This window comes from Cervus canadensis, chromosome 12 (genome assembly GCF_019320065.1).
Source record: "Cervus canadensis isolate Bull #8, Minnesota chromosome 12, ASM1932006v1, whole genome shotgun sequence".
NCBI classification, from domain to species: domain Eukaryota; kingdom Metazoa; phylum Chordata; class Mammalia; order Artiodactyla; family Cervidae; genus Cervus; species Cervus canadensis.
Window position 1 is genome coordinate 10,059,985 of NC_057397.1, and position 14,744 is coordinate 10,074,728.

At 68.5% G+C, this 14,744-nt stretch overlaps 1 protein-coding gene across 20 annotated transcripts in view; it reads right to left on the reverse strand.

Moving 5' to 3' along the window:
- PLEC (plectin) overlaps positions 1–14,744 on the reverse strand; it is a 54,485-nt gene that overhangs the window by 15,493 nt on the left and 24,248 nt on the right. For 4 of the 20 annotated variants that reach the window (XM_043484195.1, XM_043484202.1, XM_043484204.1 and 1 more), the window contains 19 exons: positions 7,290–7,351; positions 6,999–7,013; positions 6,825–6,914; positions 5,938–6,015; positions 5,765–5,857; positions 4,772–4,938; positions 4,025–4,140; positions 3,847–3,953; positions 3,642–3,761; positions 3,468–3,563; positions 3,169–3,296; positions 2,834–2,927; positions 2,224–2,378; positions 1,878–2,148; positions 1,712–1,789; positions 1,458–1,619; positions 1,076–1,180; positions 803–898; positions 476–601 (listed from right to left, as the gene is read on the reverse strand). In XM_043484195.1, coding sequence (XP_043340130.1) covers positions 476–601; positions 803–898; positions 1,076–1,180; positions 1,458–1,619; positions 1,712–1,789; positions 1,878–2,148; positions 2,224–2,378; positions 2,834–2,927; positions 3,169–3,296; positions 3,468–3,563; positions 3,642–3,761; positions 3,847–3,953; positions 4,025–4,140; positions 4,772–4,938; positions 5,765–5,857; positions 5,938–6,015; positions 6,825–6,914; positions 6,999–7,013; positions 7,290–7,351 — 2,159 coding nt within the window. Of the gene's footprint in view, positions 1–475; positions 602–802; positions 899–1,075; positions 1,181–1,457; positions 1,620–1,711; positions 1,790–1,877; positions 2,149–2,223; positions 2,379–2,833; positions 2,928–3,168; positions 3,297–3,467; positions 3,564–3,641; positions 3,762–3,846; positions 3,954–4,024; positions 4,141–4,771; positions 4,939–5,764; positions 5,858–5,937; positions 6,016–6,824; positions 6,915–6,998; positions 7,014–7,289; positions 7,352–7,942; positions 8,197–9,919; positions 9,975–10,498; positions 10,716–12,010; positions 12,321–12,798; positions 12,956–14,166; positions 14,236–14,744 lie in introns of those variants that run through there. The other 16 variants (XM_043484194.1, XM_043484203.1, XM_043484206.1 and 13 more) reach the window with 13 other exon arrangements.

Genomic DNA, 14,744 nt, shown 5'->3' on the forward strand with positions numbered 1-14,744 from the left:
GAGCACCATGCTCGGCCACCTGTGTCCACCTCAGCCCCACCTGCCCCAGACTGTCCGGCTCGGGATGCCGGTGGGCCTCCTACAGTGCAGGACTGACAGCCCAGCGGCTGACTCAGGCCCCTCCTCGCTCCCGCGGCCCCAAGGGTCGGCTCTCGTACTGGCTCTGGGCAGCCACCTACTCTTATGCCAGGCCCCTGCCTCTAAGCTCTCATCCACTCATACCCATCCCGCTATGCTGACCTCCCACGGTCTGACCTCTTCCGACCCCTGCTGGTCCCTCCAGTCGCCACCCTCTGCCTCCAGAGGGACCTTCCCCGGACATCAGCCTGGACAGCAGGCCTGCCTCCCCCCGTGCCGTCCCCAGCCCTGGACCACCCACGGCTGTAGCTGCCCTCCAGCCCCACCGGCTGCGCCACCGGGCAGCCGCGGCTGCCCCTCACCCGCTGCACAGCCCTGGGCCGGCCGAGCGGCTCACCTGGGCGTCCTGCAGCAGGTCCTCCAGCCGCGTGACGGTGATGGAGCGGTCACAGGTGTACTTCCTGTTCAGCGTCTCCTGCAGCTTCCGCAGCTGCTCCTCGGCCTCCCGCACATCTGAGAAGAACTGGGGCGGCAGCAAAGGGTCAGAGTCCCCGGCCCCGGCTGCCCCAGTGTAGGGCGAGGGACCAGGCCAATGCCTGGGAACAGTGCTGACTGAGGTCAGTGAGACAGACAGTGTACGGACCCAGTGCACACCTGCAGCCCAGCAAAGGGACACCTCGAGGCCACTGCAGTGGGCTGGGCATGGGGGGAGCCCAGGCCTCACCTGGAAATAGGCGGTGTTCTCCTTCAGGTGCGCCTCGATGCAACAGCACAGCTGCAGCATCCAGCTCCACTGGGTCTGCAGGGCTGCCTGGAAGGACTGCCACACAGCACGCGGCCCGTCAGGCCCTGCCCGCCTCGTGGCCCGGGGTGCCCCAGCCCCCGCCCCAACCAGGGGCCCTCCAGCCCCGCCCCCACCAGGGGAGACCAGGTGGGTCCCCAGCCCTGCCCCTCCCCCCAGTGGCGCCTGCAGGAGGTCCCTGCAGGCCCCTCTCACCTCCACTGTGGGCCGGGCAGGGTGGTCTTCCCGGAGCAGGCGGTCCCCAGTGCTCTGGATCTCTTTGATTTTCTTTTCTTTCAGCTCCAGCTCACGCATCAGGGCCTGACAAGGGCAGAGGCCTCAGGGGCAGTGCCAAGGCAGCACTAGGGACCCCAGCTCCCACCAAGTGCCCCTGGGCCTGGGCTGGCCCGGCCACCCACCGAGGGGCCCGGCCACCCACTGAGGACCCCCACCACCCACCAAGGGGCTCCGCCTCACTGAGGGGCCCAGCCACCCACCACCCACTGAGGGGCCCCGCCTCACCGAGGACTCCCACCACCCACCGAGGGGCCCCGCCCGACCGTGGGGCCCGGCCACCCACCGAGGGGCCCCGCCTCACCGAGTAGGCCTCCTTCTTGGCGGCCATGTTGCTGTTGCGCTCACTCCAGTCGAAGCCCACCTCCTCCTCCTCCTTCTCGCTCAGCCACATGAGCTCCTTGGTGGCGGCCGCCACGAAGCCATGCAAGCTCTCCAGGGACCGGAGGCGGGCCTTGGAGGAGTTCTGCGGGCAGGCAGGCAGGCGGGGGCTGTGTCAGCTGCTGCCTCCTCCTGGGACCCCTCCCCGCACCCACTTCCCGCCTGGCCCCCACTCACCAGCAGCTTGGCGTACTGCAGGTCCAGCCGACCCAGGCAGTCCCGGTAGGCACCTCGGGTGGCGGGGGACAGCTGGCCCTGAGGGAGACCAGCAGGGTGAGGCCTGCGGCGGCCAGGACCTGCCCACCCCCGCCGTCCACCACCCTCACACCTGCTGCCCGCTCACCTCGTCGGTGCGGGCCCGCTCGATCTTGGCCCGGAACTCCTCAACGGACTGGTGCAGGCCGCGGTGGCTGCCCAGCTGTGCCTCCACGCTGGGCAGGTCCACGCCCCACTCAGCACCATCCACCCGGCGCTGGTTCTCCTCCACCCAGGCCAGCAGATCCTGCAGGTAGCGCAAGGTTGAGTCCTCGAGCTCGGGGTGCCGTGGTGTGCCCCGCAGACGCAGGTTGTACTCGGTGCGGATGGCCACCAGACGCTCGTGCAGGCGGTACACCCTGTGGGCAGGGCAGGGGTCAGGGGGGTCGTGGAACAGGGCTGCCTGCCGCAGGCACTGGAGGGGCGTGTCCCACCTGCGGTACATCTGCTCGCCCTGCGGATGCCGCCCATCCTTGAGAGCCTGCACATCGTTGAACAGCAGCCGGATCATGCCGTCAGCCTTGTCCAGGTCTCGTTCCACCTCGCCCGCCCGCTGCGGTGCCTTGCCTGCGGCCAGCAGCCGGACGTCCTGCAAGGCAATCACCCTCACTCAGAGCCTGGCCACCCTGTGCCCCCGCCTCTGGGCCCAGCCCGTCCTTTCCCTTTCCTCCCTAGCCAGCACCTTACGTGTCTCTAAGGCTTCTGATCAACCCCCCAGGCCCAGTTCTCTGTGGGGACCAGGGTCAAGTGCAAAGGCCTCCACTGGGTCCCAAAGCCAAGTGCTTCTCAGCCTTGTCGCCCATCACCCACCCCAGCAAAGTCCTCCCTGAGAGAGCCCCAGCCCAGGCCCCGCGGTCTGGGTCCCCTTCTGCCACATCCAGCCAGCAGGCGGCTCAGGGCAGGCCTGGTGCCCAGGAGCCGGCTCTGCCCAATCTAGCGGTCAGAGATGGCCCCACGCCAGGAGGCAGGAGCAGCGGCTGCAGGGCGTGGCAGGCTTGGGGCTCCTCCCTCTGTGCAGCCTCCCTGCCCAGGACCAGCCCTCACCGACTGCAGCAGGGCGTCGGCCTGGTTCAGCTGCTCCTCGCACAGCCCGGCCTCCATCTGCAGCTTGCTCACAATGCGCTGAAGACGCTCCAGTCTGCGGTCGAGAGCAAGCACGGCCCCCCCTCATGAGTGGCGACGGCCCGCCAGGCTTCCCGCCTCAGAGCACAGCTCCCTCCTGCTCCGGGCCTCCCTGCCGGGCTGCGGCCCACAGCTGAGCTGGCCCCAGTGTGGGCTTCCCAGCCCGGCGGTGGGGGTTTCCTCCCCAGGCAGTGACTCACCCTCGGGTGGCTTCCTTGCAGGGCCCCACCCGCCCTCCCGCCTGCCTGCCCGCCCACCTCTCAAACTCGCTGCGGAGCTGCTTCTCCCGCTCCAGGATGGCCACGTGCAGCTTGCCCCACTCCTTCTCCACGTCCAGCGGGTGGTAGCCAGGGGGCACCTTGAGCTGGCCTGCTTGAACCGCTCCCTGTGGGCAGGGCCAAGCTCAGGCTGAGGCCAGCAGGCACCCAGGCCCCGGGCCCACCTGCCCTGAAACAGCCCTGGCCCCAGCTTAGTGAGGAGGCAGGCCAAGCCTGCTGGATGGGCCCCTGGGCCCCAGGCTCTTGGGCGGCTTCCCTCAACTCCAGGTCCCCCTCACCTCCAAGGACTGGTAGATGCCCTTGGACCGGTTCTTGTCTGCCTCCTTGGCTGGAAGCTCTGTCTCCTTAAACTTCAAGAACTGGCACCACAGGATCTGGGGACAGGGAGGTGTCAGTAGTGAAACCTGGGCGCCCACAGTGGACACAGGACTCCGCAGAGCAGGGAAACCCACCTCGATCTCCTCGAAGCTGGAGGGGAAGCGGCGTTCCTCGAAGGCAGCTGTGTGTGCCCGGATCCACTGCAGCAGCAGCAGCACCAGCTCCCGGTACTCCTGCCAGCGCAGCTGCAGCTCCTGGGCGGGGGGAGGGGAACAGGCATGAGGGGCCGCCGGGGCCCACTTGCCCCCTGCCCACCCCGCCCTGCCGGCTGGAACTCACATTAGCCTTCACCCCGTCCTGCACGTCTGGCACACGGGGCATGGCGTCGTACAGGGACGAGACATAGGTGATGATGGACTTCTCGTCGGGCTGAGGGACGTCCACGTCTGCAAGGGAGGGGTGTCAGAGGGGCGCTGGCGGGGGGAGCAGGGAGGGAGGAGGGGGCAGTGGCACATACCCTCAGGGTCCAGGAGACGTGTAACCCCCAGGTCCCGCTCTGCTACAGAGAAAGCCTGGTCCAGGTTCTCCAGGTTGGTCTGACGATACACCTTGTTCATGTCGATGAGCATGGGCCTGGGGGCAAAGGAGCAGGTGGGGCAGGCAGGCAGGGACACGGGAGCAGCAAGGCCCCCTGGGAAGGTCAGCACACAGAGAGACCCTTTGCAGATCCCCGGGACACAGAGCCCCCAGCCCACGGTCACCCTGAGAAGCAACCCCCGACATGGCACCCATGTGCAGGCCCCGCCCCCACGTGCAGGGCCCGCCCCCAGGAGCTCCTGGGACCTGCGGGGCACAGGGGCCCAGGGTGGGGTGCTTGTCTGGGCTCCCTGCAGCTACCCTGTCCACCAGGCCCTGGGTCCTGGGTGGGGGCTGAGGTTCCCCCAAGGACTGACCCCACTCAGGCCTCTTCTGGGGCATCAGTGTGGGACCAGTGCTCGTGGCTGTGAAAACCAGCAGCCCCGAGGTCCTCTGGCCTCAACGAAACCAGGAAGGGCCAGGAGGCGGCGGGAAGGGTGTGGGCCAGGTTGGGCCTCCCGGGGAGGCAGCTGGCAGCAGAGCCCATCTCCTGGGGAAGCAGCTCCCCGTGCGCAGCACACGCCTTCTCGCCGTCCCCTTTGCCCCAGCATGTCTGCAGTCGCCCGGCCGAGGGACTCGGGCGCCCCCGCCCACCACACGCATGGCCCCGCCCCGCCCGGCGGCCTACTTGTGCCGGTGGATGATAGCATTGAAGAGGCGGCCGTCGCGCCAGCTGGAGGTGAAGTTGTCACAGCGTAGGCCCTGGTAGCCCTCCACCATGCGCTGGGACCACAGCAGCAGCTTCTCCTTGGCCGTCATGTCCTCTGACTGCCCGCTCACCTGGATGTCTGAGATCTGCCCGCACAGTGGGCAGGAGGCAGGGCTCAGGCACAGGCCCCTCGGCAGACGAGCCACCGGCCAGCAGAGGCCAAGCGGGTCCTGCCCACATCAAGGAGCCGCTGGGACCCACCACCCCTCAGCGTCAAGAGCCCAGGTCACCCCAGGCAGCAGCTGCCACATGTGGGTGCCCTGGGCTCCCTCAGCCCAGCTACACCTTGCACCCCCCAAGGCAGGATCAGAGTTGGTGGAGGGTATGTGCAAGGGGCTCGCCCAGAAGCCCCAGGCCTAGAGAAGACTGTCATGAGGTGCAGGCGGTAGGGGATGGTCAGGGCCTCTCTGGCTGCAGGCCAAGGTTGGGTCCTAGGACTGGGCACGTGTGGCTGCAGCCCGAGCCTGGCCCTGTACTCAGTCCAATCCTTTGGGCCTAAGTCTGCTAGCTTGTCTGTTCCCAGTTATCTGTCTGTCGGTCTGCCTGCCTGTATGACTCAGCTGCCGTGCCAGCCAGGCTCTGCCTGCCCAGCTTTCAGATTTGCGGCTTCCTGTGTGGCTGGGCAGGCAGTGGGTGAGTCAGCCCGAGCAGCGGGTGCCTCTCCAGAACCTTCCCTGTGGCGGGAGGCCACACAGAGCAGAGAACCCGTGCCTCTGCAGGGAGAGCCAGGGCCAGAGGCATGGGATAGGCAGGCCTTGGAGAGGCCTAGGCCTTCAAGCCATGGAGTTAGCACAGGGCTGCAGCGCAGGCTGACAGGAAGGCTCCAGGGGCCAGGCCGCATGCCCAACCAGGTGCCAGGCCCACCCTGCAGAGTCTGGAGGTGGCAGAGGGTCAATTGGGCAGCCGCACTACCTGGAAGTGCAGGATGATGGTCCAGATCAGGCCGAGGGTCAGCTTCGGGTTGCCGTCGGCAATGTCATCGTTCCTGATGTTCACCAGCTTCACCTGCAAGCAAGCGGGCCTCGGTCACACCCACGAGTCAGCCAGAGAAGGGGCCGGGGCCTGTGGCCAGTTGGGCACCTCACCTGGCGGTGACGGAGGTAGTCCAGGGCGATCTGCACGTTTTGCAGCTTGTGGAAGCGCATCCTCCCCTTCTCCCGCGGCTGCAAGGGGAGCATGCCGGTCAGCACCCTGAGCCCCCCTGGGATCCACAACCCTTACCCCGGGTCACCCACCCCAGCTGGGAGGGGGGACACGCTGGTCGGCACCCCTGAGCCCCCGTGCATGACCCTTACCCCGGGTCACCCACCCCAGCTTGGGGGAGGGGGTCTGCTGGCTCAGGAGCCAGGCCCAGCAACAGTTTGGGAAGTCCAAGGCCTGCTGCGGGAAGGAAGGAGGGGGCGGGGAGGACACAATAGCCAGGAAGCCACGGGCGGGCGGAGGGTAGTGGTTTGGGGGAGGGGTCCTCCTGCCAGCGGTGGCAGCCCCTGTGGGTCTCCGGCCCCGGGCATTGCGGCAGGTGGGCTGCTGGGCAGCTCGAAGCAGGGCCATCTGCCCACCCCAGCGCCATCGGCCGGGTGAGCCGGGCTCCTGGAGCCCACGTGCCGCCGTGGCCAGCGGGCACATCCACTCACCAGGCGCGAGCTCCTGATTACGTCCCGCTCTCTTGGCTGCCCAGCCAGAGCAGGGCAAAGGGTAAAGGGCAGAGGTCAAAGTTCAGAGTCCAAGCAGCAGAGAAACCAAAGCAGAGCAGAGCATGAGGTTACAGTGTCAAGGCTGGAGCACGGTGGGCGGCGGGGCCGTGCGCCCAGGCGCAGGGGTCGGGCGGCTCCCAGGCCAGGATGGACACTGACCAGGAGGCGTTGGGGGGGAGCTGAGGCCAGGCCTGACACAGAGTTGGGGGGGCGGTCACGGGTAAGACCCCAGGAGGGAAGGCAGGCAGGGTTGCCGAGGGGCGGGCAGACACACGTACCAGGCTGTCCCCGGAGAGCACCTCCAAGAGGGAGATGAGGTTGTGGCCATCACGGAGGTCTTCATACAGGTCACTGATGTGCCTCTGAGCCTGCAGGCACAGAGTGTGGGGCTGGCCCAGAAGGCTCGAGGCAGGGGGCCCACAGAAGACGCCCGCCCCCGAGGAGGCACCTACCTCTGCCCTCCAGTGCTACAGAGACCAGGAGAGACGAGGAGGAGGAGAAAAGAGACAGGAGATGAGCGAGCCAGGGGAGGAAGCAGACAGAAAGGACAGGTTCAGAGGTGGGTGGTGGGTCCCGGGGCAGAAAGCGGGCCCGACCGCGTGGATGCAGAGCGGGCTCCAGCCCTTGTTTGGGCCGGGCGGCCAGGGCATCCTCCTCCACCCCCGCAACCCTGTACACACACACACACACACACAGGCACTCCTGCACAGACGCTCACAACCATGTGCGCACACACCACCAACCTTGATGAGGTGCTTGTTGACCCACTTGGTGAAGGTTTTCTTCTGCACACGGTCCCGTTCATCTGGGAGAGACAAGGCCAGGTTACCTGGGCCTGGAAGAAGCCCCGCAAGCCCCCGGGAGGTGACCGCCATGCAGACACAGTGGCTGGTGCCACTCAGAATCACACTGCCCTCCACCCTACAAGGCCCCAGGTAGTCCTGGATAGAAGCCGGGGGGGCCAGGCCCCAGGTGCCCACTGCTGGGTCTCCCAAGATGGGAGGGTCTGGAGCTGGCAGCCACAGCTGGAGGCACAGCACACAAGTCCTGGCCTGCCCCGCCCCTACACAGGCTGCCTCAGGGGGCCTGAGCAGGCCCGGACCCAGACTGGGCAGGGCTAGGCGAGGGGAAGCTCTGTCCCCCTGCAGGGCATGGACAGCCCTCCGCCCCCAACCGCCCAAGGCCCAGAAGCCCCCGCCAGCCTCTCTGTGTGGGGCATGGTTAGTTGGCCCCCCAGCAACTCTGCACCTGGGCCAACGCTGGTCTCAGAGTCTGTCCCCCAAATTCAGAGCCTCACAGTCTGGGCCCCACCCCACCCGATGCCAGGCTTACTGCGGCAGGAACTGGGCCCTTCCTGTCCCACGCCTGCCTGCCCAGCGGCGTGGAGTCCCGCTACCTTTCTTGCCCTCTGAGGCCCTGAGCACGGCCAGGTAGAGGTTGTCCTCCGAGCTGGTCCTCTTGTGACCCAGGCCCTCAGGCTCGGGCACCCGCAGCCGCTGCTGAGACATGGTGCTGCCCTGCCCCTTCGGCGCTCCGTCCCTCCCCCAGGTGCTGCGCTCGCGGCTGTGGGGCACACCACGGCGGAGGTGCTCAGCTCGGGCACACGCGCTCACTCGGTGGGCTCTGCTCACTCAGCTCCGCTGGAGCCCAGTGAGGGCCACTCCCTGGCCGCAGAACTCCCTAGCCGCTGTCCCCGCCCCGGGAGCCCCACCCCAGCCTGCACACCCCCAGAGAGGGAGTGTCCCGGCGGGAAGCAGGAAGGCGGCCCCTCCCCCACGGCCACACCTACAGCCAGGCAGAAACAGGAAACCCAGGGGTTTCCTCACCCACCCTGCCTGCAGCACCCCCTGAGGGAGCCCGGGTGCCAGGGGACTTGCACCTCAAGGCCCACAGACAAGTGTTGGGTCACAGGGAGCCTCACACTGTGCCCAGGGCCACTCCAAAGGGGCCCCACAGGGAGGGGTGCCTGAGCGCCACTGGGCCAGGGAGCCCAAGGTCATGCGTCTTGAGGGGGGCACCAGCTCAGACTTGACCCAAGGCGGCCCCATGCCTGCCCAAACTGCCAGGCAGAGGGGCTCTAAGGAGGGACTCCCAAGGGGAGTGACACCTGGCTTGGGGGGGCTGGCTGCCTTCCCTGGAAGCCCTCCTAAATCACTCCTCAGAGACCTACACCCTACACCCTGCTAGGCTCCCCTGTACCCCTGGCTCCAGAGCCACCAGGTTTCAGTGAGGGCTGAGCTCCTCCCAGGCGGCCCACCAGGCCCGTCCTGGAGCAGTGCCCCCATCCAAAGGCAGAGTGCTCTGCGGGGCAGGAGGGGGCGAATAGCTGAGCGCTGACTCACCAGCCCTAAGCTGGGGAACTCTGCCCTGCGTCAGGGAGGGGGGGCCCAGGTCAGAGGGGAGCACCCTGAGGGGGCCCAGCCAGTGAGTCAGGGGAGGGGAGAGGGCCCAGGCAGGGTGACTCACAGGCGAGGAAGCCACACCTGGGGTGATGGGGGCAGCCTGGGTGGGGGGCTGTTTGCAGGCGGGCGTGGCGCACAGATATCAGCCACTCAGGTTGTAAAAGTGGTAGGACAAAGGGCAAAGGGGTGCCACCCAGCTCCCTCTCGTCTCGCACACGGTGGTGCTGGCCACGCAGGGACTGCCCAGCTGCCCAGCCACTGCAGGAAAGAATGCACCACCCTGACCACAGAATTTTCCAGTCAGAGACTTGGCTTGATGTGATCCAGCTGGGAGCCGCTGCCCCACCCCCATGGCGCCTCGGGCCTCGTTTCCAGGAAAGGCTCACCCCACCCAGCCGCTGCCCTTCTGTGGGGGGGGGGGGCACACCCCAGGGAGTAGGGGGCCCCAGCCAGGTGGAGCTGACTGCCCCCACCCCTACCCCAGGGGCCCTGCCACAGGTCACCTCACTCCCCAACTCTGGACAGAACCCCCTTCTATGCAGGGCCGGGAGAGGCCCCACACACGAGCCCTTCACCCCCCAGAGGCACTCCAGGATCCCACATCAGACCTCGCACTGGCCAACGCCCCAGTTCAGGGTCACCAAGGATGGCTCACCCCACTGCCAGGCACCCCGGCCAGGCGTCCAAGCTGGGGAGTCCCCCTCCCCAGCCCCTCTCCAGCGTCCTCTCTGCCACTCAGGCGCTCCAAGGATACTGGCTTGCTGACCAGTACAGGGTTCCACCTCCACCTTCCAAGCCCGGATCCCTCCCCTGAGCACGCCCTGCTGCCTCCAGACTCCCCCCCCAGGATCTCAAAGAGTGTCCTCTAAGGCGCTCCCTGCAGCCCTGCCGGCCAGTCCCTCATGCCTGGCTGCAGGACCCACCCTTCCCCGGCCATCCCATTCAGGTCCTCAAGTCAAGAGACCACCCACCACTCCCCGGCCGGCCCAGCCCCGCACGGCCCGCCCCCATAGGCCAGGCTGCTGCACGTCTCGGCTGGCTCTCCCCAGCACTGCTGCTCCTGCCCCGTCCACCAGGCCAGTGTCCCCAGAGCTGCCCGCGACCCTCTGAAAAGTAACGTTGCCCCCTTACACAGATTTGGAAACTAAGGCAAGAATCTACGGCTAGTGGGGCCGCTCCCGGGATAGCAAGCCTGGAGACGAGAAGGGAGCCGACGCCGAGAGCGCAGGGCGGCGCGGAGACTGAAACCACGCCCCGTCCCCTCCCACCCCACACCTCCCGCGGGCAGACTGCCGACAGCCCCGTGCCCGGAACCCGCGGCCCCGGCCGGCCGGCCCGCCCCGCTCCCCACCCCCTTCTCCGGAGGGAACACGGGGGCAGAGGGGACTCCACCCCGCCTTCCTCCCCAGGTGTTTCCGCACCGAGCCTGGGGGCGGGGTTGCGCCTGGGCCGGGCACCGCCCCCGGCCCCCGCGGCCTTCCCCGGCGCTCGCGGGCGCTCGCGGAGTCGGGTGCCCCCTCCGGCACCACCGCCCCTCCAGCCGCACCCACCTACGCAGCACAGCTGCCCGTAGAGGTAGCCCCTGCGCGCCTGCTCGCAGCCCCCATCCAGCCAGCACGGCCGTTCCAGCACGACCTCCTTCTGCGTGGCGAAAGCGACGCCCGCCCCCCGTGTGCCAGGCGCAGCCATGAGCCCGGGCGCCCTGCGGACAGCAAACAGGACGGTGCGTCGGCTCCCTGGCCCACGCGCGAGGCCGCCGGCTCAGCACGCCACACCCTCCCCCGCCGCAGTCGCCGGGCCGGACGCTGAGAACCTGCCCCCGGCGGGCGCCCCGCCCCACGGGGACCTGGAAGCCGCGCCCCCGCTTGGAGGGAGAGGACCCGGCTGGGCCTGGGGGCAGTAGGGGAGGAGGCTGCCCCAGGACAGAGGCTGGGAACTGCCGGAGCCTGGCGTTCCCGGGACGACCTCCGGCTCCCGCGGGATTCGCGGGAAAGGCCGGGTGTGCGGAGTAGGGGGCTGAGAACTGAGCAGAAGCACCGGAAAGGGGCGCCGAGGACAACAGGACCAGGGAGCGGCCAGGCCAGCGGCCGAAGGGGAGCCCGGTGCCCACGTGGGCACAGGAGACAAAAGCTGAGGGTGGGAGGGCCAAACCGAGGGGGGACTCGCTGGCCTGAGCGTTTTATTGAACCGTTTTGTTGAACGTCCGCGCAGCTGAGTCACCAGCCGCTCCCCAGCCCCCAAAGCCACGCCTAGGAGCCCCATCCGGACTCAGACCTCGGCCAGGTTCCCGTGGAGCAGGCCCACCAGGGGCGGCCCTGGCCACCCCCACCGAGGGCAAGCCTCCCCGCCTCAGGCTATCGCCGGGCCGCCCTGCAGGTCCCCAGTGGGGCCGTCCCTCTGGCCAGAACCCCAGTCCCCTGCTCATTCACTGGAGTGGAGGCAGGCCCCACCCAGTCCTGGGCCGGGCGCCACTGCCGAGGGCTATAGCCTCTAGCGGGTGACCTGGAGCCGGGGGAAGGGCAGCGTAAGCCCGGCCGCCGGTCCCGAGGCGTTACTGGGCCCTGGTTAAGGGCGCTCAGGCACCTGTCCAGCTCCCGCAGCCCCACCTCCTGCGGCGGCCGTTCCTCAGTCCCCAGGATACCTGCACCTGCCCGCTGCGGTTTCCGTGTTGACAGTCAACCTGTGCTCGCCCCGGACAGGCTGCTAGGGAAGGGCCTCCCTCCGGGACGGAAGGTCCCTGCCCCTTGCCGCCCCCTCCCCAGCTGCCCAGACCTCCCCCAGCCCTCCCTTCACACCCTGCCCAGCAGCGGGCTCCAGGCTGACGGAGGCAGAGTCCCGGCCCTGCCCAGACAAGCAGGAGGGATCTTCAGCGCAGGGTGCGGGCCGGGGGTCCACACCTTGTCTGGCCACGGGCCCAATCGATCTTCCAAGACAGGAAGGGGCGGGCATAGGGAAATTCAGGGGCGGGAGGGAGGCGGCCCCTCGCCCGCCCCGCCCTCAGCCCCCTGGCCGGGTGGCGGCAAAAAACAGCAACCCGGGGGGATGGCCACCAGCGGCCTTACCTTGCTCATCCTGCACCCGTGGGCGCCCCCTGCGCCAGTGCCACACGGCGGCCAGGGTGACGGCGTGGCCCACGACCACGAGGGAAGGAAACAGGCTGCCCGAGGGCTCCATGGCTCTGGAGGCGCTGGCCTGCGCGCTCGGCAGGCGGAGCCGCCCTTCGGAAGGGCTGCTCGAAGCCGGTCAGGCCCCCTTCCTTCCCCGAGGAAGCGGAGGACGGCTGGGGGCGCCCGGGACCGGGGACCACCCCCTGCGGGACCGCCCGACCACTGTCGGCCGCAGCCGCACCAACTGCGCTCCCGCCCGCGCCTCCCTCCCGCTCCGGCCACTCGCGCTCCCCACCCGCCCCACCTCCCACGGCGGCGCCGCTCCGCGGGCCCTGCGCGGCTCACACGCTCAAGGTTAGCGGAGGCTTAACCCGTGCTCACCCGCGGCCACACCCGCCAGGAGGAGGGGCCTGCGGGGACGCCTGGCTGAGCGCAGCCCCCACCCCCAGTCCAGCCCGGGCCCTCACGGCCTCACACGGGCCTCCCCCGCCCCCACAGGGGGTGACCGTGGCGCCCCGCACCCCATTCTGCCTCCAAGGGTGCCCCTAGGGACAGCTGCCAGCGCCCGGGTCCTCGCTGGCCTTCAGGCTCGCAGCAGACCCAACCGCTGTCAAAGACAGGGCAACCCGATGCCCCCCTGCCCCACCACGGACGGCAGACAGGGAGAGGGTGGGCCCTGCAGCGCCTGGAAGCAGAGCCCCGCGCCCTCCGCCCGCTGGGCTCTCAGAGGCAGCCCCACCTACCCGGCACAATCTTCATTGGGGACAGTGGCGGGGGCCCACGGGTCCGACAGCGAGTGGGTGTGGGTGCAGGGAGGGTCACAGGCCCCTCGGAGGCGGCAGCGAGCGCGACGGTGCGTGGAGGAGGGCACGGGCACTGCTGCTGTCAGCAGAGCTGTGTCCGTGGGGGAGGGGGGTGGGCAGGGGGCCCGCGGATATAAATATCCCAGGAGGGCAGGCCAGGCCCGTCATCTGTCCCGACTTAGAACATGACGTGCGGAGCCAGGGCACCGGCGCCAGGCCTGCTCCCACGGTGAGTCCAACAGGGGAAGCCTTGGGTGTCGGGGTCCACCTGGGAGCAGGGTGGCCCTCGGGCCTGGGGGCTCCCACCCCTGTTGAATGGGGTGCAGCTTCTGCCCTGCCCACCCTGCGGGGCATGGACAGCAGTGGGGGAGCACTTGGAAAGGCCACCCTGGCAAGCACCACCACCCTGCCCCCGCCAGGTCACCAAACAACACCTGGCCCAGATGGACGGGCAGGACGGCCTCCCAAGGTCAGGTCTCAGGCCAAATCGGGCCAGGCCTCCCCCCCAACCCAGGACGCTCAGGTGCCGGCCCTGGGCCCACACAGACCCTGGCAGCCGGGGGTCTCAGACATCCCAGGGCCAAGGTGCGCTCAGGAAACAGCAGGTGGGGGTCGCGGTCCTGCCCCCTCCTCCCGGTCGAGTCTGACCCTCTGAGAACTCCCTGGAGGAAGCCCGCAGGCACCATTCTAGTCTGACCCTCTGAGAACTCCAAGGAGTAAGCCCCGCACGTCACCGCACCACACAGTTGAGGAAACTGAGGCACAGAACCGGCGAGGAACTCACCCCAGCCACGAGAGGCCGTGACGTCAGCCCTGGTCGACTGCCTGGAGCATGTGGGCAGCCGGCAGCAGAGCACAGCAAACCACACTTGGTCTCTGGCTGCCAGGGAAGGGGTACCCCAGCCCACGTGGGGAGGCCAGGGGCAATGGGGAGGGGGTGGAGGGCCAGGCCCACCCAAGCCTCCTGCCCATCAACCCCATGCTTCAGAAACTCAATTCTGAAGGGAACCGGCCTGCAGGGGCCAGCTCTGAAGGCCAGGGCTAGGCTCCTCCTGGGAAGACTCCGTGCTCTGACACCAGGGGGAACCACCTCCTGGAGGCATGAAAGCCTGGAGCAAGGCCTGGGGCCCTGAGACACCACAGGCGGCACCTCCGAGACAGAGCCATGCTCATCCGGAATCCGCAGTCCTGCCCCTACAGGGCCCCGGCCACGGGCTGGTGGGGAGAGTCCAGCCCCAGCTGGAGGCCTGGACCCCTCCCGTCCGAAGGCCTGCACCCTGGCCCGACCCCAGCCCAGCCCTGCCCTACCTTGGCCCAGCTGAATCAGCTCCTCCATGCTGTACCTGTCCATGGCTGCCGACCATGAGCCTGGCTGTTCTGGAGCGGCAGAGGAGAGGAAGGGAAGGCAGGAAGGAGGGGAAGGGTGGGAGGCAAAGGGAGGGCTCGCGAGAGCCCTGGCCTCCCCACCCAGCTCTGGGAGCCTGGCTCCTCCTCACGGCCACCCCTTAGTCAGCGAGCCGGGCAGAGTGAAGCCCAGTGGACCGACGGGTAGGACCAGCCTGCCTGCAATCCCTGAGCCCTCAGGTGTGGCTGGAGGGCCCTCTGCCTGCCGGCCGGCCCACCCCACCCAGCAGCCTCCCCCCCCAGCACCGGCCCCACCAGCCTGCACCACCCCAGCCCCTGCTAGACCCCTCCCCTGCCTCGGCCTCCAGGCCTTCAGCCTTGACAAAAGGACTTCTAGCTGAGTACCAACCTCTGCACTTCTGTGCTGCTAGCCTGCCCAGCCACTTTGCAAGACCGGGTAAAAGACAAACCTAATCGTACTGTAACCTGCTTAGAAAACCCACCAGAGTTCTGCGGGTCTACCCGCAGACACTGGACACAAA